Raw genomic sequence first — 25,001 nt, 5'->3', positions numbered from 1 at the left:
CTCAGTTCCTCATTTATGCTTGGCTGCTGACCTTTTGCTCTCTTCAGTGATAGCTGCTGCCTTTCCTGATGCATCATCCAGTCTGTTTCACAGACATATGCTGCCACACGGCTGTGCACAGCTATGGGGAGGACGGAACGGGGAGAACATGGCACTCCTTTTCACAAATATTTTCTGTTTTTAATTATTCTGCTGCCAAAACACTTTCTGTTTAATTATTGATTTGCTAAACTAGCTTTTATTTAATGATGCTCTGTGGTGATGTGCTGTATCAGAGGAAATAACAAACAGAATATCTCATACCATAAAATGGTTTCGCCACAAGGTCAACACTGGCTTCGGGTAGAATGTGTGAGCGAGTGAGAGAACTGGGGTGAATATTGGGTGAACAAGTGGATCAGACGATAAAATAGGCTCTGAAAGCTTGACCAACATCCACCATCTACCCAATGTTGGTTGTAGTTGTTTGGGCTCTATTGACAAGAGACCATTGTAACTTAGTGATAAACACACACTTTGCATTTGTAAGGTCTTGGCTTCAGTTGGTCACTGGGCTACACCATCATAGTCTGCACCACATCACTGCCATCCCTGCCAGGATTCCCCTTTTGGAAACCTTTTCAACCTCAGGACCACATGTCTTTGTAGACAACCTTCCACAAACCATAGGGCAGTGGTAGGTGGGGCCAATGCCAAAGGGAAGTAAGGCCAAAGCCACATACAGACCCTATTCACACACCCTAATCTCTCTCTCCCCACCCTCTCTGTGACAGCTTGTAATGTGACGGCTGAAGCAAGGATTCCCCAAAACTAAGTGTGTAGCAACATCTCTAGACAACAGGCTAGTATCAGACAATACCAGTCTATGTAACAGTTTTGAATAGTAAAGAATGATGCAATGCCTTAGAGACAGACATTGCAAGTAGGCTACCACCAGCAGCTTCTGCCAACCTAGCAGTTTGAAAGTATACCAGTGCAAGTAGAAAAACAGGTACCGCTGTGGTGGGAAAGTAAATGGTGTTTCTGTGCGCTCTGGCACTTGTCACGGTCCTCCATGCACCAGTAGTGGTTTAGTCATGCTGGCCACATGACCCGGAAAACTGTCTGTGGACAAACGCTGGCTCCCTCGGCTTGAAAGCGAGATGAGCGCCGTATATGGTAGCTGGCAGGACAGACATGGATTCAAATCCTTAGTTGACCATAAAGCCCACTGGATATTATCTGGTCACTTCCCAACTCTTAACCTAACTTACTTCACAGGATTGCTGCAAGAATGAAATTAGACACTTTTCCCTAAGGAAGGGGAAGAGAGCGATTTAAGGTAGAAATATAATTTTTGTAGATGTATTTTATCGTGTGCAGCATAAAAAGAGCTAAAAGGCCCCTAAAGCCTGTGACACGACTGACAAGGTTTGTTGGTGCTTGTATTCCAACTGCAATGCATGCCTTGTTTGTGTTTGTTTATATGATTCATATAAGCAGGAGGTACCTCTGTTTTCGAGCGTCTCGGAAGCCAAACGTTTCAGTTTTCGAACACCAAAAACCTGGAAGTAATTGCTTCGGTTTTCGAACGTGCCCCAGAAATCGAATGGCTTCTGCTGCATGTTTTTCAGTTTTTCCAGTTGAACTTGCAACCAGCCCTTTGTGCTTCGGTTTTCGAACAATTCAGAAGTCAAACGGTCTTCTGGAATGGATTACGTTCGAGAACCGAGGTACCACTATATCGGAAAAGGATGTAGACATTTTCAGTATTGTGAGATGCAGTGACTTGCATTTTCCTACTGTGGTCTTCTCACTGCTGTCAGGAGAGAGAGAGAAAATGCTTTAAAAAGTTGTGGCAAGAGGGCCACTCTAAATTCCCCTTTTGGTTTTATCTTAATGTCAAAAACAACACTGGAAGCCAACACAGGCTAAGAATATTTTGCTAAAGGTTGTGTTTTTAGCACTGGCAGGAACAAAATCTGAACAGCTGACAATGATTCATGCAGTAATTGTTAAAACTACATGTGGTTGTGTGGAGGGTTTCAGAATAAGTTTGAATCACAATTGCTCTTAGGGCAGTGGAAAAGTATTTGGTCCAAATAACAGGAGAAACCAGTCTGTCCTGGACAACTTTTTGTTATGGAGCAGTAAACAATAATTTTTGTTAAAAACAGTTACCCATAGCTCTGTCATCAGGCCTACTTACCCATCACATGTAGCCTAAGGTAGGTATTGAGAGTCATAACCCAACTCCCTCCTCTAAAAAAGGATAATCTAATACAAATCAGTCAACAGTTTAGTGCACCATGATATCTGACAAAGAGCAAAACTATCAACCTCAATTAAAAAAACCCAAACTGAAGTCAAGGTATTTACTGAAGCACATCCATTCACTTCTTTGGAGGAAGTGTCAATTTCACTTCTGGGAAAGAAACTTGCCTCACATAGAATGCAGAAGGATCAGAGAAATATTTCTTGGAAAATAAAACACAGATGTCTAGTTTTCTCCCCCCCCCCCTTGGAAAAACAAACAAACAGCAGACGATCTTATGATTCACTACTTATGGCCCATTATCGCAATCACCTCAGCACTGTATGGGAAGAAAGTCTGCAGAAGGACTGCAGGAATTCACAGGCTATGGAAGATAGCTAAGCCCACCTGCAGGTCTGCTCACACTTAACAAGCTTTCATACAGTGAATCATGTCGAACAGGTTACATATGGCAGCTAGATGAAAAAGCTTGCCTATGTTGGCTGCCAATCCATGCTAAGCAGATGATGCACACAGGCTTCAGATTTGGCACATTCATCTTTGGAGTGGCAGAAAAAAAAGCTTAATTCTGTGCATGGTGATATGTGCCCACAACTGGGTCTCTCCCCTGATCACCAACCATGTGGTGAGGTGGCAAGGAGAAGAGGCCCTTATTCAACATGTGCAGTTCATGTTGGCTACTATTACTGATCTCGTTTGTTACACTGGCCATCTTCCAAGGAGCTCAAGGGAAAAGGCCTAGTATTATTCCCCTTTCACTCTCAGCAATTATGCGAGGTAGGTCAAGGTGACAAGCGGTGGACTTATTGGCTGAAGGAGGATTTGACTCTCCGGTCCAACCAAATGCTCTATCCACTCCACCAAATTGGTTGGCTATGCCTATCTGTGCCTGAAAGCTGTGCTCCCAAGACGACTTCACATATACAGAGATTTAAGACTTTTCTCTTATTCAGCCTGTAAACAGAGTTTGGTGATCCGTGTTGTGAGTCTCCACCATTTTTGGGGGAGATGGAAGGTAATGGCAAAGGCAATCACAAACATTGCACGGGCTTCAATCAGGTTGTGGTTTCAGTGTGGTGTAGTGGTTAAGAGCGGTAGTCTCGTAATCTGGGGAACCGGGTTCGCGTCTCTGCTCCTCCACATGCAGCTGCTGGGTGACCTTGGGCTAGTCACACTTCTTTGAAGTCTCTCAGCCCCACTCACCTCACAGAGTGTTTGTTGTGGGGCAGGAAGGGAAAGGAGAATGTTAGCCGCTTTGAGACTCCTTAAAGGGAGTGAAAGGCGGGATATCAAATCCAAACTCCTCCTCCTCCTCTTCTTCTTCTATTTCTAGTTTCCTTTCATTTCAGAATGGATGGCTCTGTAACAGATCACAGAGCAGCCCCGTCTCCACATCAGGGTCTTCCTGGAGAGAATCACCATGGGCCTGTAGTTGGAATTGCTGCGCCACCTCCTGGTACTCTGGCAAAGCCCATGTTATTTCCAGACACTTTTCCAGGAAAGCTCAAATTGTCAGATGCAGTGCGTTGTCCCCAAAGAAACCTAACCACCAGCAGCCTCAGGGGGGAAAACAAAACCCAGCCCTCTGCAAATTTCATTTAAGGAAAACACTCCCACCCCCTCCTTGCTGAGGCTCCAAGGAATTGAAAACATGTGCCAACTGACTAGGAATGAGTTCTATTAAATTATGATACAATTATGTAAAATGAGGAAAGCAGTAATATTACCTGCCCGCAGCTTTATGAAGCAATTAGAAACTCTCTAGTGAACTGGTTGTCAGATTGCAGACTTTCCATGGTGGAACCTCCCCTCTTGGGAGAAGTCTTTGGCCTGGGGTGTCACTGGCCCCTTGGAGCCTGGCACGTTAATATGTTCTCAGAGGCTTCTGAGATGAAGTGTTTTGCTAAACGTGTATTAGATGCTGTGGCACACGCTTTGGCAAAGAAACTCATGCAAAAGAAAATGGCAATTTTCTCCCCTCGTGTCCTAAAGAGGAGGTCAGCACATGCCATGTGATCTTAAAGATCATTGGCTCAAAAACTGTAACACAAACTTTTATAAAAGGAGACAAAATGGGAAGGTAAGCATAGGCATATAGCAGCAGTTGGACTTGGGTTCAATTTCCCTCTTAGCCATGAGCTTGTTGGGCAGCCTTAGGCCAGTTTCCTCTGCATTGTGCCCAACTGTAAATTAGGACTAAATGGTCATCGACCTCTGAAGACTGTTGCCAGGAAAGAATGAGATTAATAATTGCAATTCAGGTTGCTTTCTCAAAATGCGTTTAAAAATCATATTGTTAGAAAAGCATTGTTTAATGTTTGGATAAGATATAAGGATTTGTTAGAAAAGAAAACCCCAAGATGGTTGTCACCAATGGAAGCGAAGGCACAGAAAAAACTCAATATGGAGGCCAAATGGCCGAAATATTGGGAAATTCTGGTGCAAGATGGAGACAGAATAAAATTGCAGAGCTTTGAAAAATTGAAAAACAAAGTGCGAGATTGGCTCCATTATTATCAAATAATGGAGGCATACAAATTGGACAAAAAAATGGTTTCCAGGTAAAAAAATCAAAATTGGAAACAGAATTGTTAGATCCAAAAACCAAGAATTTGTCAAGAATGTATAACTTGCTGTTGAAATGGAACACGCAGGATGAAACGGTGAAATCAGCTATGATTAAATGGGCACAAGATGTTGGACATAACATAATGATGGCTGACTGGGAGCAGTTATGGACCACAGGCATGAAATTTACGGCATGTAATGCCCTAAGAGAAAATTTAATGAAAATGATTTATAGGTAGTACATGACACCAGTTAAGCTTGAAAAAATTTACCATTTGCCCGATAACAAATGTTGGAAATTTAATGAGACTGAAGGTACATTCTTTCACCTTTGGTGGACGTGCCCAAGGATTAAGACATTCTGGGAGATGATTTATAATGAAATGAAAAAGGTATTTAAATATACCTTCCTTAAGAAACCAGAGGCCTTTCTCCTGGGCATGGTTGGCCAATTGGTGCTAAAGAAGGATAGAACTTTTTTTATGTATGCAACAACAGCAGCAAGAATACTCATCGCGAAGTATTGGAAGACACAAGATCTACCCACCAGGGAAGAATGGCAGATGAATTTGATGGACTACATGGAATTGGCGGAAATGACTGGCAGAATCCGAGACCAGGCAGAAGAGTCGGTGGAAGAAGACTGGAAAAAGTTTAAAGACTATTTACAGAAATATTGTAAAATTAAGGAATGCTAGAAGAATGTTGGAACGAAGTGATATGGCTTTAGTAGAAAGGTTATAAGGAATTAAGTACAAATAGATTAATAGAGTATTAAAGGAAAAATAAGGTTGAAATGTGTTAAGATAATTACAGCATAGGAAACAGGGGAAGATGGAAAGGAATTGCTGAAATAATTAATAGAAGTGGAATACAAAAAGGGAGGTGTGAGGAGGTCGTGGAAATATGTGAAAGAAAGATAAGATATTGAATTTTTTTTCTTTTCTCTTCTTTGTTGATGTGTTTTTAAATTGTTTTTGTTTTGTCTTGTTAGTTTAATGTTTTAGTGTAAGGTAGTGTCTTTGTATTGTAATGTATTGTTTTTTCTTTGTTTTTTTTTGGTAGTGTTTAAATTGTTGTAAAAGCAATAAATATTTTTTTTTAAAAAAGGTTGCTTTCTCAAAATGCTTAAGAAGTTAGGAATGCTGATATAATGCTGGGATAGCTCAGCCAGTACAGCAGGAGACTCTTAAATCACAGCGTTGTGGATTCAAGCCCTGCGTTGGTCAAATAATTCCTGCATTGCAGGGGGTTGGACTAGATGACCCTCATGGTCCCTTCCAACTCTACAATCCTATGCTGAGTCAGTCCAGCTGAGTACCATTTTGCACAACGTAGCCTAAAATGCACACTGGAAAATACAGCAGTAACATGTTTAATGACTACATCAGAGTGTGAAATTATAAAGCTGATGGACAGAATAGTTAACGTACCTCTCAACAATCCTACAGGAGCATTTCATGTTTAGTGTGTGCTCTCTAGTTGTGTAGCCTGAAAATCCTCTCTAAGAAAACTGAACAAGTGTACGTATATTATTATTTTTATATCTATCTATCTATCTATCTATCTATCTATCTATCTATCTATCTATCTATCTATCTATCAGGGTTACAGCTAATAAGAGCCTGTCCTACAGAATATTCACTGCAATGTTGCCTCTTAGTCCACTTCAGCCATTCTAATTGTGTGAATAAGATAGGTAAGGCGGCAGGATCTACCTGCTATTTCAAAGAGCTTATAAGATGACTGGAAAGGAATTCCTGTCTGTGCTCAAAGGCTGCAAAAAGACTTCAACTTACCCCATACAAAAGATGTAGGGAAACAGTAGAGTTCTTGCTTGTGTACACATGGAAGCAACATGTATCCTCTCCCTTACCAAACTTTAGCCCACAGTAGGGTGGTATAGCATAAGAGGCACTTAACCAGTCACATGACCTTTAAAATGCACACTGGAGGGCAGTTTTTATGGATGCAAGGATGTAACCAGCATTTACTAAATCCAGAATAGCCAAGATGATCTTTCTGTCCAGATGTTTAGTCAAACCAGAGTAAACTGCAAAACCTAACTTTTGAGCAGAAGCCACAGGACATTTCTTTCTTTGTCCCATTTGTTGCTTCTGTTCGTATTCGGTCCGAAATCCTCTAGCTGGTTCCATTTAGGAAAGAAGCTTGACTATTGATACATGCACTTTTGTCCTTTCCTTCAGCAAATTCTCCTGCTTCTCCAGACATTCCTCCTGGATGAGTAATTTTCCCCTACCAAAATCCCTGGATAAACAAGTCTGGACTTGGATCTGAATTAGAGGCAGAGGTCTAAATTTGGTTCAAATTCACTGAGGTCAAAATCTCGTAAGTTAACATGCCAGCTCATTCAGGGCTGGGTCAGACATTTTGCTGCAAACCCAAATGTTTTGCCCCGGCGTCTGCTGCCACATTCCAGTGGAACCTGGGGGCAAGAACACTTCTTGCATCACACACAGCATAATGTTTGCCTGCCAAGTAACTGCTTTGATTGTCTTGCCCCACATGGTTGGGCTTGCCCTGTACTTGTATATTTCTGGTAGACTCCAGATTAAAAGATCAAGAGGAACAGGAGCAAATTTTCACCCAGTCTTCATAAGCAACCTGTGTGCTTCACTCCCCAAAGATGCAGTGATGGGCCACCAACCTGGATGTCTTAAAATGAGATTTCCACAAATTCATGGAGGATAAGGAGGTTAGAAGGGTATGTTCTGCATCTGCTGTTGCAGGTAGTATGCCTCTGAACACTAGTTGCTGGGAATTCCAAGTGGGGAGAGTCCTGTTTCACTCACGTCCTGCTTGCCAGTTTCCCACAGGCATCAAGCTGGCCACCGTGAGAACAGGGGGTTGGACTAGATGGGTCTTTGACTTGGTCCAGCAAGGCTCTTCTTACATTCATTGGAAGGTTCAATCAATTTAAGGTCTTCACATATGAAAACTTTCCCTCTTAACTGTTGTTAATGCAAAGTTGAACTCTCTATCATATTTTACCAATATAAACTTCTATTCGTTTTTGTGAGGCTTATGCAGCAAGCAAAGTGTGGGCTTTACTTTCAATGATCTGCTTAACCGTATTTGGAAAGTGGCACTATTCCACCTGATGAAAACCACTTGCTGGCAAAAATCATGGCAGAAAGAAAGAGAGAGAAAATGCCTCTAGGTTGGATGCAGAGCAAACACCTTTCATGTGAGAACAGCAACAACCGTGTGACAGTTTGAAACTTTCTTTACATAACATCTATCACACAACGGGGCCTGCTGATCACCTGAATGAAGTGTCCACCAGCATGGAGTGTTCTTACTGGCTGTTTGAGAATATACCGTCAGAGTTCACTGGTACAGGTTCCAAACTCCCATCCCTATTGCAGCACTGAGGTCTAACAGAAGGATTCTTTTCTGTGTTGACTAACACTAAAGGCAGCTGTGCTGGGATGACAGAACTCATTCAGTATCTTCTGTTGTTTTCTCCCTCATGTTTCTGAATATGCAGGAACCGTGGCCTATACAGGAAGACAACAAAACACAGCATTGACCCCCATAGAGAGACCACAAGGGCTACAATGAAGAAGAAAATATCTCATGGCACAAACCTCTCTGGACTAGAATCCACTTCATCAGATACAGGAAGTGTAGTACATTCATGATATGCCTGAGTTATTTTGGTGGCAAGCTGGAGGTGACAAGTGGTGTTCACCCTCAGTTACTTAGGCATGATGCCCAAAACGCATTAGGACAGAAAGAGAATAGAGTTTTTTTCATGTGATTAATGGATTTCCAAACTGTTATTTCTTTTCCGAAGGCTGTCCTGCCATGGCATGCATGCCATGGAAGGAGAAAAACATGTGGCTCAAACTTTTGTAGCAGAATATGTGTCAGCTGGAGCAGGGGTCTGCAACCTTTTTCAGCCGTGGGCCGGTCCACTGTTCCTCAGACCATGTGGTGGGCCGGAGTATATATATATATATATATATATTTTTTGGGGGGGGGGAATGAACGAATTTCTGTGCCCCACAAATAACCCAGAGATGCATTTTAAATATAAGGACACATTCTACTCATGTAAAAACACGCTGATTCCCAGACCGTCCGCAGGCCGGACTGAGAAGGCGATTGGGCCGCATCCGGCCCCCGGGCCTTAGGTTGCCTACCCCTGAACTGGAGCATCTTTCCACTGAGACTCACAGCATTCCAAGCAGGGGGCAACACTTGCCAGTGCTCATTACGCTTTTGTGAAACTACTCTAGTAGACAGTAGAACAAGAATGAATGTAAAACAAGCTCTTACTTTCCACAAAAGTCATTATGGGTGGCAGACACAAAGAGAAGCAAGTCGGGGTGACTGCCCAGCCAGTTCTCCACCATCTCTGGGTGCCTGGGGTCAACTTCTAGGAACACACTCCTGAAAGCAGAGAAGCAAGAGAATGAGCCAACTTGATCAAAACTTCCTAATAGACAGGGCACTTCACATGATCAAATTGGCATGTTGAGAATGCGGGTTTAGTGGATCTGCACAGCGTTTTAAGCACACACTGAAGTGATTTGTGCAATTGCTCAAATACGCTGAGCTTCCAAATGTTTTTGGCAGCTTTGAGGCTGCAAGTTGAGCATGGATTAAATTAAGAGCTGGGTGAATCGTGATGCAATCACACGCCCAGTTCAATTAGGTCATGATAGTTGGGAGCCTCAAGCTACCATCCGGTGGTTCATCAAGTCCCATACAGACTAGTCCAATTGATGCAGGCTCCTCATCTGAATACTCACTTCTTATTTATGCACTTCAGTTCTTAACCTGACAGCATATAATTCAATAGTGATTGAGAAAGAACACTATGACTCCTTTAAACTGAAGCAATCAATGGTGTTGAAGGAATGGTGGCGCAAGCAGTAGCAGATGGATTCGTTTGGTGGAGCAGGGGGTAAAAACCTGTTACTTGGGACCAGAAAATAGAATTCTATGAACCTAAGAACTGCTGGTGCTGAATCTGACCAGTGGTATATTAAGTTCAACACACTATCTCCGAACAGGGGCCAAGAGCAAGCGAAGCAAGATTGAGAAAGACAGTGCCTGCTTTTGCCCTAAGCACTTAAAAACGATATTCAGCAGCTATGGCTGATATTCAGTACTTTTGGGTGGGTGTGTAACACTCTGTGCTAGCCTGAAGCACATTCTTTTTTCCACCCAAAAAAGCACTGCTGGTGGACCTGCCTGCCCTCCCCCAAGTCGGAGGCTACCAGAATCTCTGGTTGCAATTAATCCTCTACGGCAGGCACGTCCAACCTCAAGTTGCCTGCAATCTACCAACAAGTATCAAAAACTGGCAGTGATCTACCCCCCTCCGTAGTCATTTCAGTTTATTAAACAAAGAAATAAATAATCTTTAGTTCACAGATACAGAAGTTATGTTTGGATATCATTATGACAGATCCAAATAGTTACTAGATGGAGAAGTAACTAAACAAGTGAGAAAAGTCAAACTATATTTTTATATTAGTTTGCATGGATCTGAGGAGTCAGCTTCTCTCTCTTTCTCTCTCCTGTCAACGGGAGTCTCGCAGCTGATGGGGATCCCGATAGTGCCTCATGCCTCCCTCTGTGCTGCTCAGGGTTGCATTGCTGTGGAGACTGGCAGTGGCAGTGGTTGCTGCTGCATCTGAGGTTGCAGAGAAAGGCCCCACGACTGACCAGAGACAACCTGGCAGTCGACCGCGGGCTCGCGATCGACGTGTTGTACATGGCTGCTCTACGGTATGCATATTGTGAAAAAGTATTTTCTTTCATTAGTCGTGAACCTACTGCCACTCATTGTCATGGAATCACCTGAGTTCTAGTATTATGAAAGAATCCTGGGGGCATCATTCATACATGCCTAACAATCATAATCCCCTCCTTATCTGCCAAATCAGTTATTTGTTCATGCTGAGCATTAAGCATTAATCTGTCCTTGAGTGCAACAAGGGCTAGAACACACAGTATTTTATCTGTGTATTATTGCATTTAATGCGTCCTTCTGCTGTTGTTAATTAGCAGTTGTGGTTGGGAAGGCATTCAGGATTGGGACCGCAGTGGAATGGAAGAGGGTTTTTCGTTTTTAAGAAACAAACCAACCAGGAGAGAATTTCTCCAAGAAAAAACAAGCGCTTCGGGGAAATAATAGGATTTTCCTCAGGACAGTGAAAGGACAAGGCACTACAAACCTTTCCTCTTGCGCCAAGGGTCCAGATTCGCATTCCACCTCTGCTGTGGTTGCTGTTTAACAAGAACTAACCCAGATACATGAAATGCACGGCTGCAGTTAACATATCATGTAGTTTGGTTCCCAGAGGACATTTTCTATTTAGAGATTCAGGATTCCACACCTGTCACCAGAACTAATTATTTTCTGCTACTGGACTAGGAATCTTACAATCTAAGTTTCTAGTGCACCCTGATAGACATCTTAATGACTATACCCAAACCCATCCCTAATGATTCTCAGCTTCAACACAGCCAATGGCAGTTTTGCAGGCTAAATAATAAACTGATGGAGAATGAGCCAAACCCAGGCAGTGAGTGCTTTCAGAGCTTTCCCACACGGAACATTCCCTCTGAATCAACCAGGCCCAGTCACACACACAAAATGGGCATGTGTGACCTTCAAAATGTTTTTCCTTCAATTCCTCCGCCACCTTTTTTGAAGGGGGGAGTTAATAAATAACTAAAATAAAGCAAAAACTCCACAGAGTCTATGAAACACTGGTTATGCTTTGAGGTTAACAATGAAAAATGATATTATAAACCCTGGAGTATGAGATGGCAAGATATGTGCTCCAACTTTGCAGGAGGGATTTCAAGTTGCTTTTCTTTGGCTGTTAAATCACCAGTGCCTTTTTAAAACCCACAAGAATGTAGCAATATACGTGCTACCAGTTTTTACTTTCTCATGCTCCGGGAAAAACATTGCCACCCCAGCGCTCTCCCTCCCCATCCCAAGAAACTGCTGGAAAATATTTAACCACCTTCCAATTATCCGTCTAGGCTTAACAAACTTTGTTTATTATTAAACAAAATAAAAATACTAAGTTCTAAAAGACTTTAAACACTTTTCTCTCTTTTTGGTTAGTTCATTATTGAAGTCTGCTGGTTGAGGAATTCTCTATGCCCAGAGATTATCAACTTCTTCAATACAGTCACCGCCACCATTACATCACTGCTAACCCTCCCCTTTGGTTAGAGTAAAAGGTAAAGGGACCCCTGACCATTAGGTCCAGTCGCGGACGACTCTGGGGTTGCAGCGCTCATCTCGCTTTACTGGCCAAGGGAGCTGGTGTACAGCTTCTGGATCATGTGGCCAGCAAGACTAAGCCGCTTCTGGCAAACCAGAGCAGCGCACGGAAACGCCGTTTACCTTCCCGCCGGAGCGGTACCTATTTATCTACTTGCACTTTGATGTGCTTTCGAACTGCTAGGTTGGCAGGAGCAGGGACCGAGCAACGGGAGCTCACCCCGTCACGGGGATTTGAACCGCCGACCTTTTGATCGGCAAGTCCTAGGCTCTGTGGTTTAACCTACAGCGCCACCCACATCCCTTCGGTTAGAGTACTCTGAGCCAATAAAGCAGCCTTTCCCTTAAGCTCAGACAGGGACAGCAGGGAAGGAGGTCCAGAACAAAGTTGACTTTGATCAGAACAATGTAGTGCCCAGTTTACCCAAAGTACAGTATATTCATCAGGAACAGCAAACACATATTAGATGTAGCATGCAAAAAGTAAATTAATTTAGAATGCATAAAATAAAATGAAAGCCCTTCCTAACACAATAATGAAGTGCATGTTACACAACAATCCAATGAGACCTAGTTACTGTAATAGTGATGAGAAGGATGGTAGCTCAGAGCAACTGCTTTGCATTCAGATGGCCCCAGGTTCAATCCCCAGAATTGACAATTTTGGCTGAAACCCCAGAGAACTTTTGCCAGTCAGTGGACACTGCCACTAAGGGCTTTAGGCTAGTTAAGGGGGCACACACAGTTTCCCTCTCCCAGTAGGAAAACAGCCAGGGGAGCTGCCACTGCTCCCCACCTCCTAGCATTTGTCTGAGGCAAGTGCGTCACACTTACATAATGGTAGGGACAGCCCTGGCATTGCTGCTGTTTACCCAGATCAGATCTCTACATGTATTGTTGAATTCGCTTCCACTGGTGGCTGTTCCACTAACCATCCTTTGTACAGTGGTACCTCAGGTTAAGAACTTAATTCGTTCTGGAGGTCTGTTATTAACCTGAAACTGCTCTTAACCTGAGGTTACACTTTAGCTAATGTGGCCTCCTGCTGCCACCACACGATTTCTGTTCTCATCCTGAAGCAAAGTTCTTAACCCGAGGTACTATTTCTGGGTTAGCGGAGTCTGTAACCTGAAGCGTCTGTAACCCGAGGTACCACTGTAGTAGCTGTGCTCCACTGAGAAAGCACAGAGCTGACTGCCATACCCCAATTCTCCAGAGAGAGGTGTCCAAGTTTTCCACAACCACTACCCAGAAATGTTATTCGACATTTTCAATTATTTGTGATTTGTGGGGTTTTCTTCAAGTGTTTTGAAATCCGCTGAAACATCGTAGTTGCGAAAGGAAGCTGTGGGTTGTTTCCTAGGATTGAGTTCAAACTGGGCTTGTAATAATCTGGCTAATGAAGCAAACATTAAAGAGATCTTTCTCACACTTGTTTATTACACGTACTGCGGTTTCTCTCCTTCCAATCTATCTTAATGGAGATCTTCACCAGCAAAGCTATGTTTTCTGGTGGATGGGTGTGTTCTTAAAAGTACAGAGCCGCAAATTGGAACATCTCAGCCACAGCAGGGTATTTTGAGATGCAGCTGGCTGCTGGCCTTTAAGTTCCCAAATGAACTTCCCCAAATCATCGCAATATAATATCTTAGGATCACTTCCCAAGTGCCACCTAATATAACTTCCTCAACTCCAGTGATTCCTTCAACTATTTTTTAAATTATCTTTTTGTAACTCCATCTCTCTCTCTCTCTCTCTCTCTCTCTCTCTCTCTCTCTCTCTCTCTCTCTCCATACCAGCTCAGGTGCCAAATAATAGATATAAGGTGCCGATATCTTTATGGTTTGTTGAAAATAACCAACGAATTAATGACACAGGTAGGATGGTCGAATGGTTAGGCAGGGGGCTGTAGACCCCCACATGGGGGTTTTATTCCTCCTCCTATCAGTAAAAGGGAGTCCCGTGGTATTTCCACACCAAAATGCAAATTTGGAGGTGTACTTTAAAGGTGCTGGGCTAGGGCTTGGATTGAGTGGGGGTGCCCCTGTTTCACCCCTGCTGGCCTCTACCACCCACTGTCTGTGGAGTGAATGCTGGGCCTAGCTCCCCCTCCCACCCACCAAACATGTGGGCATGCCAAAGCGCTCCTGACAAGATCTGCACTGGTGGCAACAGAAGAAACCCCCTAAATGGCACTTTCTAGGTGCAGGGATGAGCCAGCCTAGCTGCTGTCATGGGATGACACCAGGCCTGATCTGGACCTGACTGCTGCTCCCGCTCCAGGCTGACGTAGCAGTCTGTCTGCCTCCCCTCTCTTCTGCCCTGGTCACTGTGTGATTTTTAAGCAAGGGGAATAGGTAACAAGGGAGGATTTCTCACCTCAGTTGTGGAATTTTTCTCAATCCCCAATCTATGAACCTGAGACAGAAAAGGAAGAGAACTGGGAAAGACGGAAACTGCTCTCATTTGCACACTCCTGTCATTCTCTTCCTCCAAATTATTTTAGCTGTGGTGGCAGATGGTGTCCCTCAGGAAGTCTTATTCCCAGTTCCCTGCAACGAAGCTCCCTTATTGTTGGAAAAGAAGCAGCCAGCATTAGCCAGAACTTACCTGCCATCCTTGAGGATGTATGAAGCCAATTTCAGAATCTGTTTTATTACACTCATCCCATCCTTTCCTCCATCAAGTGCACCAAGATCCTCATATCTAGAAACCAAAGACAAGGTCTAAAAACCCAAAGCATTACCTAGCTTTACACACAGCAGCAAAACAAACAAGGCCACCTGAAATACATGTTTGCTACTGACAGGCAGTGGCAGTTCTCCAAGGTTTCATTCAGGCAATATTTTTTCTGGCCATACCTGGAGTTGTCAGGGATTGATTCTGGAACCTCCTGCATACAAATCACGCGCTCTATCACTCAGCTATGGCCCATTCTTTCAAGGGAAATGGAAAAGGTCATGACACCTCAGAACCATGCCAGGGAGATGGGGAAGGGGTCCAGCAGCTGCTACCATCTCTTCAAAAAATGGCGAGAGCCCCTTTGAACTCAAAGATCTCCCCACATCATACCTAGACTGGCCTTTAGAATGCCAGCAGTCCTCACCAAAGAGCAAAGGGGGGGGGGCAGAAATGTAGTGAGGAACAAAGAGGGGAGAGGTTTCTGGCTACCTGAGGATTTCTGCCGCCAACTGAGTCATGTCTTCATGGAAAATGTATGGTGGATTACTGATTATAATATCTATCAAACCCCAGGGCAGTAGGCATTCCCAGGAACCTACATTGAAGAAAGGATAAAAACAAATGTTAGGTTGACAGAAATGATAAATATCACCAAAATTAATGCTACTGAATATTTTTGATGCAACCAATGTATACGTATTGTCAAAAGAATTGATCTTATATACGATCTTAGCAACACAAATTGCAACTCAGTGGAAAACAGCCAAAAAACTTGCACTGGGTGCTTGGTACTGCTCACTCTGGAATATAGCTATAAAGGAGAAAATCACATATAATTTGAGATTTCAGCAAGGACTAGAATCCCCAGACACTTTTTATATGGTTTGGCATTCCTTTATGACATATATAGCAGAACCATCATTTTCAAGACAAGCCTGGCAAATCTGGAACTAGAGTTGACAGTCCTAACTTGGGCTCTGTTGTTTTAAAATCATGTGCAACTACTCATTCTATGTGCCTATTTTATAATTTTGTTTTTCACCATTTAATTTTTGTCTACATTATAGAACGAAATAAAAATTATAAAAAGCTTTACCAAAAAACAAAAGCAAAGCAAAACAAACTTTAGGTATAATAACAGGCTCAAAGGTAACTTGCGAAATTGTATTTGTTTATCCCTCCCGACCTGCCAGAATAACTAGCAGGTTGGTCTGGATCGCATGTGTAATCCAGCCTTCATAAACCATGGTTCATAAATCAAGGGTGTCAAGCACTCCTTCCCTCCTCTGACAAAGAGAAGATGAAGGAGAAGTACTTGGTCCAGAGACTAAACAGCAGCTTATAAGGCCTACACTGATCATCTAAATGACACCACGGTCCCCCCGCCCAATAAAAAAACAAATTAGAAAACCCTTCCAAACTTATAAACTGCAAAACAATGTTCAAGGGAACTGTATACTGTTAAAACAGTGGTGTGAAAAACAGCAGTAGCGCTCTCCCAATAAGTGTGTCCTGCTTGTCAGGACTGGGCATGATGGTGGCAAGTTTGGGGGAAGCTACAGGTTGGTGGCAGCCTTGCAGAGGCCTCTACCACCAACTTGGAACTCCCTGACCTCACTGCCTTGCCCCTCTATTCCTAGCCACTGGGAGGGCACTGCTGCCACTCTGCTCCCCGCATGGGCTGCTGCTGTACCTGGCTGGATTATAAAGAACAACATATGAAGCTGTGGCAATTTTGGAATAAATAATACCTTAAGGGAGCTACAGCACCACAGGTTTCATAGCACTATATTGGGTGCTGAAACATGCCAATGGTTATATAATGGCAGCCTTATAACACAAAGTGTTTCCCAGCATCATGAATGCCAATGCCCTACAGTTCTCAAAAGCCAAATTCTGGTTATTTTTATGTCTATTCACATCCTGCCTTTTTCCCTGACAGGGACTCGTACCTGTTAAGTTTTAAAAATCTGGCAAAATGGCTGCTTCAGAATTTTGTGAAGACATTTAAAGTGACATATTTGAAAAAGGGACTTTTTCTTCAGGGGAGGAAAAAGGTTACTGAAGTGCAGCCAGGTTTGCTTACCTCAGCATTCAAATTGTTTACAAAAATCAGCAAGCCACACTTTGCAAGTACTGTGCTGCCATATAAGGCCTCAGCTCAACACATTTAACTCATTCTTCAACTGAAAATAATAATATACAGTACAGGGCTATTTTTTTTTTTACAAAAGCTCATGACACATTTTAAAAAAACAATAAATCAATAAAATAATTGAAAACAGAGAGCACTAAAAGGAATAAAAAGCAAAATACAAAATATGACGGAGGTAACTGGGCAAATTATTGATGCATTTTGGGTACCACATACTAATACAGTGTTGAATGTACAGAAATGGCTATTGGCAACTGTGTTCTGCAGGTCACTTCTGACATGTGAGAATTAGCACTTCTGCATTTTAATACACAATGGCTCTTGTCTTTGACCTTCCCCTGGTACCAATTAACATGAGCAACTGCATATATGAAACTTACTTGAAGACACATCATGGTGAAGGATCTTTACCCTGTCCTGCAGATGTAACCTTTTAGAGAAGAGATCATACATGAGATACAGATCATCTTTTAATGTAACAATTGAAAATGGCATTAAAACCCATCACATCCAATCTAATGAAGAAAACCATTGCAACAATCAACAGCACAGTTTTTCAGTCTGAAAACTGTGAAGTAATTATTATGGTTCTGTTTGGCACAAGCTCAAAAGAAAAAGAGAGATGTTATTAGTGTAACCATCAATTATGCAAAACTTTGATTAAGCAAGGAATTTTGCACTCCTCACTGCAGTCCTCCTCTGTAGGAAGTCATTAGAAAACTAAAGACGATCAGTCTCCGTGACTGGCAACTACCGTATTTTTCGCCCTATAGGACGCACTTTTTCCCCTCCAAAAATGAAGGGGGAATGTGTGTGCGTCCTATGGGGTGAATGCAGGCTTTCACTGAAGCCTGGAGAGCGGGCCCCACAAGCTCGGGGGACAGCGGGGAGGCGCAGTGCGCCATCCTGCTGTCTCCCGACATGGTTTGGAGGCTGGCGGCGGGCTTCCCCCACCCCCAGCCCCGCAAGCTCCCAGAGCGATCGCTAAGCTGCGCGCAGCTTCGGGATCGCTCTGGGACCCGTTCTGGGGGAGGGGGAAGCTCGGGCTTTCCCCGCCCCCAGCCCTGCATGCTCCCAGAGCAGGCTTTGCGCAGCTCTCTGCAAGCTGTGGGAACCCGGCGCGACTTCACGCTGGCCTCCAACGGCTTGCGGAGAGCTGCCTGTTCTGGGGGCTGGGGTGGAGGAAGCTCAGACTTTCCCCTCCCCAGCCCCATGCCTGGGGGGGGGGAATAATTCCCCCCCTTTATCCCCCCCCAAATCTAGATGCATCCTATGGGCCGGTGCGTCCTATAGGGCGAAAAATACGGTACCTTCTTCCTCCCCATCTCCTTTCCAACATCATAATATACCGCTAAATCACCAAGTTTAGCTGGCGGTATATTATGATGTTAGAAAGCAGAAATCGCCACACCCTGGCTGCTGCTGTGATATGTTCAACACCACCATGTGTCTGCAACATTGCTTTAGTGGGGTTTGTATATATTGTATATATTGTTTATAGTGGGGCATAGCAGCGATTGTGGAGAAGGTGGCCATGGGTTGAGGAAATGGCCTCACAGGCCAAATTAGGACCCCTGCCAGACAAATTTAGCCACAGAAAGGTTTCCCCACTGCTGTCATTGAAGATGGGTAAAACAGAACTGTGATCAAACAAAACGAAATTTTGCAGCTGTATAACATTCTGCAGAATAGTTATTACATAAGTGGAAGCTGAGAGAACAGTTGCTTGACAAGTCCTTACGTGGGTAAGCAACAACAGTCGGTGGTGGAATTTAGGAAAGAAAGGGATGCCAAGTCCCATGGCTCTGGCCAAGTTTCTCAGTACAGGGATCATAAGCACATGGCAAATCCTGACTAGGAATAAAGGGCCCCCTAAAAAGAAAAGAAAATCCACCAGTCTGCAATCACATGCCTTTGGAAGATATGGGCGTGGGACTCATTAGCAGAGAATGGGTCTTACCCAAGATTTGCCCACAGGGGAGCACTAACATTATAACATGCCGCTTAAAAGGTGTAGCAAGCGCACAACTGGCTTAGATGGGAAGATAACGTGGCTTAATATGGTGGCCTTGTGGAAAACCGCTGCAGGGGGACAGGCCTTGACAGCCTCTCAAGATTAAAATGTAAAAATGAAAAGGTGAATTTGCAAAGCTCCATGTTTGCTTCCTACTCGCATCTCCTTATCAGATTCTCCAGCACTAGCAGATCGGGAGATAGTTCACCTGACATAACATCTAGAAGTCTGAAAATCCTGTGGCTGGTGCCTCTTTCACCAGCAGCCTGTAAGAAAAAAGCCACGTGTGGGAAACAGGTGGCTCTGCTCTGCTACAGGCAGCTCGTATCTACTCCCAAAGTGAAAGTAGAGTAAACAGAGAACCAGGATGGGTGACTCTTTTTCAACTCATTTCTGGGTTGGCCTGATTTACCAGTTCAATGAACAAAAATGACTCAGAATCTGAAAACACCATTCCAAGACTATGCAAACAAATCTGGAGTCCTTTAGGACTCATTTACTCCACCAAATATTACTAATAGTCTTGGTTAGCAAAACTATTTGCAGAGGGCATATCTTTTCAAGAAACAGAGGGATAATCTACAGTAGGATAAGAGTCCCTTCTGATAATTAACTCATCAACAGGCTGCAGTCCTCTCTACTACTGCAAGTGCTCCTGGATGACACTGGTTATTTGGATCCACTTCAGTCTTGGTTTAGTCCTGGTTTCGGGACTGAATCAGTCTTGGTCACCCTAATGGATGACCTGTATTGGGAAAGTGGCAGGGGAAGTGCAACCCTATTACTCTTACGTGATCACTCAGCAGCTTTTGATATCATTGAATATGGTCTCTTCCTAGATCAACTGTGTGGGATGCAGTGTGGAGACACTGGACTACAGTGGTTCTGTTCCTACCTGCCCGGTCACCTGTCTAATTGCCCTCTTCAAGCATGCAAGTAGGGAAGCGATGGAGCAGAACCCTCCACTTGCCCTGTCTGGGGCAGATAAGAGCCCAAAAACATCTCGAATGCCACTGGCTCCCTACCACTGCTCTAGGAAATTGTGCAGACTGGGTCAGAGATAGAGGGCAAATGAATAGATGGTGGTGAGGAGCTGACAGGCCCCCAAGACTTGCACCAATAGCTGTGACATGCCTAGGTGGGCATATTCAATCTCAAGGATGAGAGAGAAAGCTGTCTCCATTACTGAAGCAGAGGGGCTGGGCTCTTCTCCAACCACTCACCCCTGATCTGATCCCTTGAATTTTCTTTTGTGAAGACTTGCAAAGAATAGCCAAAGTGGGAAGGGCACCTTTGCAGAGGGCAAAAATGCTTGTGACTAGCTCAGCAATAATTGGAGCAGAATGTGGTGGCCTAAAAGAGGCCCAGCAGTCTAACTCAGAATATCGGCGGTTCCACCTGCAAGCTGCAATTTTCATGATCTTAAACTAAACTAATGCAACTGTCTCCTGCTCACATGTTAGTTGGTTCAACTTTCCCCCAACTCTGCTGCCATTCTGAACGGATTCCTCTCCCCCCCACCCCCACCAGCACAGCAGAAAAGTAGTCATGCTTGTTAATCAGAAATTCACAGGTATCAAAATACTCCTCCTATGAGATAGCTCTACAGTGTTGCACCCATTGTTATCTACTGATATTACAACACAATCTCTGAATTACTGTGTAAACATCCCAAATGGGTCTGGGTGCTACAGGAAGGGGAATAAAGTAAAGTCTCTAGCTGTCAGAAGAGAACAAAGCCATAATTAAGAAAGGGTAACTCTTATGAAATAAAAAGAAGGCATATGTTTATTGTTCCTTTCTTCACTCTGTCACATAACCAACAGGTGATATTTAGTAATTAATTTAACTTGATCATGATGATAGAGCGAGCCCATGTCTTATACTGTAAAACTTGTTTATATTTAAAAACCTGGGTAAAATTAAACAATGTATTAATAAGAATAAGAATTTAAATTTGTATACTGCTCTTCATCCGAAGATCACATGGTGGTTCACAACATAAAAATACAAAATGAGAACACAAAATACATAATAAAACAAAAACAAACCAATAACCCACCTCCTCCCACAAATCTCCCAAATCATATTTGTAGAATGTTAATCAGCCAAAGGCCTGGTTATAGAGAAATGTTTTTGCCTGGCGCCTAAAGATATGTAATGACGGTACCAGGTGAGTCTCCCTGGGGAGAGCATTCCACAAAAGGGGGGCCACTGCAGAAAAGGCCTGTTCATGTGTTGCCACCGTCTGGAACTCTTGTGGAGGAAATACAAAAAGAAGGGCCTTAAGGACGCCTCTCCCTGTATAAACCATGCCAGATTCTACGTTCATCATCTGAGGCCCTTTCTCACGTGTTAATTTCCCCCTCTGTAGAGGGGGAAAGGTGCTGAAAGCCTAAATCTCAACAGAAAGTAATCTGACCGTGAGAAGGGGCTGATGTCAATATCATTCACTTTCAGATCACCTTTTTTTCTGCTCAGTTGAGAGAATAAGGTCCAGACTGTGGCTTGCCTTATGTGTTGGTCCGATGACATGTTGGGACAGCTCCACGATAATCATGGCAGCAATGATGTCCTGAGCCAGTTGCCTTGGCACAAATGTTGAAGTCCTCCAAAACCAGCGGTCTTGGGAGTCCTCAACACCACTTCCAAGACCAGTTCTGTCAGCTCAGGCAAGGAAACTCCTGGGAAATGGTGGTAAACTAGCAGACTCCCTAATCTGTCCTGACTGCCCAATGCCAGGAACTCAATTCTAGTTTCCCCAAACTGGACAGAGAGCCTGGAGAAAGAGAGATGGGATCTCTATAGATGACAGCAACTTGCCCTCCCTGTCCCTCAAGTCTGCCCTGATGCTTGAGTACCCAGGTGGGCACAGCTGCGTGGGACCAACTCCAGACTGCTCACTCACCCAGGTCTCAGTGATACAGACCAGATCAGCCTCCTCATCCATTATCAGACCATGGATGAGAGAGGTCTTACTCAGAGCACCCCTGGCATTCATCAACAGCAGCCACAGAGTCAAGGGCTGACTGATAGGACAACCGCAACATGTCAGATTGGAGGAGGAGCTGGCACAGGGTACAGCCACTAACTGCCTGTGGTATTTGCCCTTTACCTGGCCTGCCCTCCTACCCTGAATTACTGTGATTGGGGTCGCCCCTGTTATTCCCAGCTCTTCTCTTCCTAGGAATGTCTTACTCCCTTTTTTAAAAAATAATGAAACCCCCAAATTACAAAGTTAAAAAGCAGTTAAAAACAATTTAAAACATTGTAAACAATTGGGGCAACACCAACAGCAGCAAAATCCACTAAGCTATACCCCGACCCAAGAATCTGTTCAGCTGCCTCAGCTTTTGTAGCTGGAGTCAGTCAGGGAGCAGGTTCTCACAGCCAAGATCTTAATCTTGTCTTATTTTTTAAAAAAAATCTGATCGAGTTTCTCCAGTAATTATAGGTTGGTTGTATGATAGTTGATTTAGTAATGCCTTCTAATATACAAGTGCAATAGCGCTTGGAGAGTTACGGCAGAGTTGTTTACGCTGCATCCCACGGTTTTAAATCCTGACCATTAAAAATGTTTGTTTATACAACTCAGATGCTTTGTTTAAACTGCCTGAAATTAGGAACAGAGCACCAGTAAAACTGACCAAATGTCAGACACATTGTTAAAGAAATAGAAAATGTTGGCTATTAGTATATATAGGGTACGTGCTCTTAAAGGTAAAGGTACCCCTGCCCGTATGGACCAGTCAGGTCCGACTCTAGGGTTGCGCGCTCATCTCGCTCAAGAGGCCGGGAGCCAGCGCTGTCCGGAGACACTTCCGGGTCACGTGGCCAGCGTGACGAAGCTGCATCTGGCGAGCCAGCACCAGCGCCGCACACGGAAACGCTGTTTACCTTCCCGCTATAAAGTGGTACCTATTTATCTACTTGCACTTAGGGGTGCTTTCGAACTGCTAGGTGGGCAGGAGCTGGGACTGAACGACGGGAGCTCACCCCGCCGCGGGATTCGAACCGCCGACCTTGCGATCAGCAAGTCCTAGGCACTGAGGTTTTACCCACAGTGCCACCCGCGTCCTTACAGTGCTCTTACCTTGCTGCATTTTCCTTGGTGAGATTCACAGCAGCTTGTGATTTATCTGTGGCAATGACTCTGCTCTAAGAAAGAAAGAAAGGGAACAAGCACAACAGAAGCAAACATGAAATAATTTCTTGGGCACAGCTGGTGGGAAAAAAATGCCCTTTGGAGCAACTGAGATGAGCAAGGCCACTGTAATGCTTTGGAACAGAGCTCTTTCTAAGCCCCCATCTGCACTATATATTCAAAGCAGTTTCATACTACTTTTATATGGCTTCTCCCAAAGAATCCTGGGAAATGTAGTTTGTTAGGCATGCTGAAAGCTGGTAGGAGATCCCCTATTCCCCTCACAGAGCTACAGTTCCAAGAGTTGCCTGCGAAGAGGGAATGATTGTTAAACCACCCTGGGAATTCCTGAGCCATGCCAAGTACGAGGCTGCTGGAGCAAAAAATAAATAAATGAATATGATGTTTGTTCTTGACTTTTAGACCTCAGGTGGCAAACTTTTGGAAGCAGTGGCTCGTCTTGTTTCCTAGTGAAGCAGGGCAGGGGCAGGTCTCTCAACATTATTGTCATAAATGAAAATTTCACTCACATGAGGCAGCTTCTTCAGGAGACTCAGAGCAATCGCCCCTGAGCCACAGCCAACCTCCAGGATCACAAGCCCACTGTTCTCTGCAGACAGCTGGGGGTGCTTGCAGTTTGCTGAGGTCGATCGCTTCCTGCATTCTTCATCCACAATAAGGGAGACCAGTTCCTAGCAGGTAAGAAGCAGGTTCTGTGATGAGTCCACTGAAGTCTGACCCTAATTTCTCAGTTTACTGTCTGAATGCAGAGCTTTCTGTATGATACTGTAGAATTAGCTGGTGTGTTGAGGCATGTGCTGAACACAATATATTATATATTATAAAGCCAAGTGCTGTGAAAAGGGTCCTCGTTTATTTCTTTAAAAAGGATGCCTAGGAACCCTTAATAACATTAGCACAATAGTTTTGTATGCAGTGAAAACCTGTACAAAACCCCTTCACCATGCAGAAACAAAGCCTGTAAGAACAACGCAAATGCCCCAAAGTGCAAAGGCAAAAAAAATGATAGGGCTTTAATAATGTTGAGTTATTGTTAGTATTTTGTGTGTGTACATTAATGCCTGCATTAGTGTGGAATGGAGACTTTTCAGAAGGGCAGCTTTCTTCACCTGAGTGGCTTTAGACCAAAAAGTTTTCCCCAGGAGAGACGCCTGTTTGCCTGTTACACCTGTGTATTTGCATACCTCCTCCTCTGGAAATTGAGCAACCAGAAAGTGGGTCATAATAGTACATCTGAGGCTACAGAAGCCTAGAAGGAATCCCATCTGTCTCTTCCAGTTTTCTCCCACGTGTTTGCAGCATGGCTGGTTGCTGTGGGAACTATTAGGATGTTGAAAACTGGTAATGAAATGTAGAAATTGGGGCAGAGGAGTCCTTCAGGGTTTGCTGCAAAACAATTACCTGTGGGGAGTGGATGACTAGAGATATTCACACTGACATGGGGAAAAGGGAGGGATGATGCTCAGCATAGGACTCAGCCTGCAGGTTGTTCAATTCTATGAATGCTCTAGGACTCTAGCTCCCATCAGCCCCACCTTGTCCAAAACATCTGGAGGGCACCAGGTTGGTGAAGCCTGTTTTAGGAGGCCCTCAATGCCTGAGGCCATGTTCATATGCATTCCAGAATTAAATTAATTTTCCTAATCTAAAAGTGAGAATAATGGATTATGTACAAAGCAAGGGGAGAGGGGAACAGATGACAGTATGCAACAAGAAACTCATCCTGGGCTACATTCTCACAAATGCAAAGCTGTAGTGATGAAAAGAAAAGGATTAGTATTTTTGGTGTAGGAGAGTTTCCACCCCCCCCCCCTTCACAAGCAGCCTATGCTCACACAGAGAATATTCTTAAAGCTCCCACAAGAAGGCTGGAGATTACAC

At 43.9% G+C, this 25,001-nt stretch overlaps 1 protein-coding gene and 1 long non-coding RNA gene across 4 annotated transcripts in view; one reads left to right on the top strand and one right to left on the bottom strand.

Moving 5' to 3' along the window:
- Positions 1-971: 971 nt before the first annotated feature.
- Positions 972-25,001, bottom strand: part of HEMK1 (HemK methyltransferase 1, mitochondrial release factors N(5)-glutamine) — a 52,045-nt gene continuing 28,015 nt past the window's right edge. The window contains exons 5-12 of one of the 3 annotated variants that reach the window (XR_014522336.1): positions 23,630-23,791; positions 23,049-23,113; positions 17,322-17,371; positions 15,276-15,381; positions 14,715-14,810; positions 9,128-9,241; positions 8,110-8,343; positions 972-1,798 (exon numbers count right to left, since the gene is read on the bottom strand). Coding sequence is in view for 2 of the 3 variants with exons in the window: in XM_083488761.1 (XP_083344887.1) it covers positions 8,289-8,343; positions 9,128-9,241; positions 14,715-14,810; positions 15,276-15,381; positions 17,322-17,371; positions 23,049-23,113; positions 23,630-23,791 (648 nt within the window). In the remaining variant the exon portion in view is untranslated. Of the gene's footprint in view, positions 1,799-8,051; positions 8,344-9,127; positions 9,242-14,714; positions 14,811-15,275; positions 15,382-17,321; positions 17,372-21,058; positions 21,735-23,048; positions 23,114-23,629; positions 23,792-25,001 lie in introns of those variants that run through there. The other 2 variants (XM_083488761.1, XM_083488762.1) reach the window with 2 other exon arrangements.
- LOC310700021 lies at positions 4,191-7,901 on the top strand. Its single transcript, XR_014522364.1, has 3 exons — positions 4,191-4,515; positions 5,933-6,308; positions 6,518-7,901. It is a non-coding gene; the product is annotated as an uncharacterized lncRNA (long non-coding RNA).

Source organism: Podarcis liolepis (genome assembly GCF_965112155.1).
Source record: "Podarcis liolepis genome assembly, chromosome: 2".
NCBI classification, from domain to species: domain Eukaryota; kingdom Metazoa; phylum Chordata; class Lepidosauria; order Squamata; family Lacertidae; genus Podarcis; species Podarcis liolepis.
Note: the sequence above shows the minus strand (reverse complement) of the source record. Positions and strands in the feature narration are given on the sequence as shown.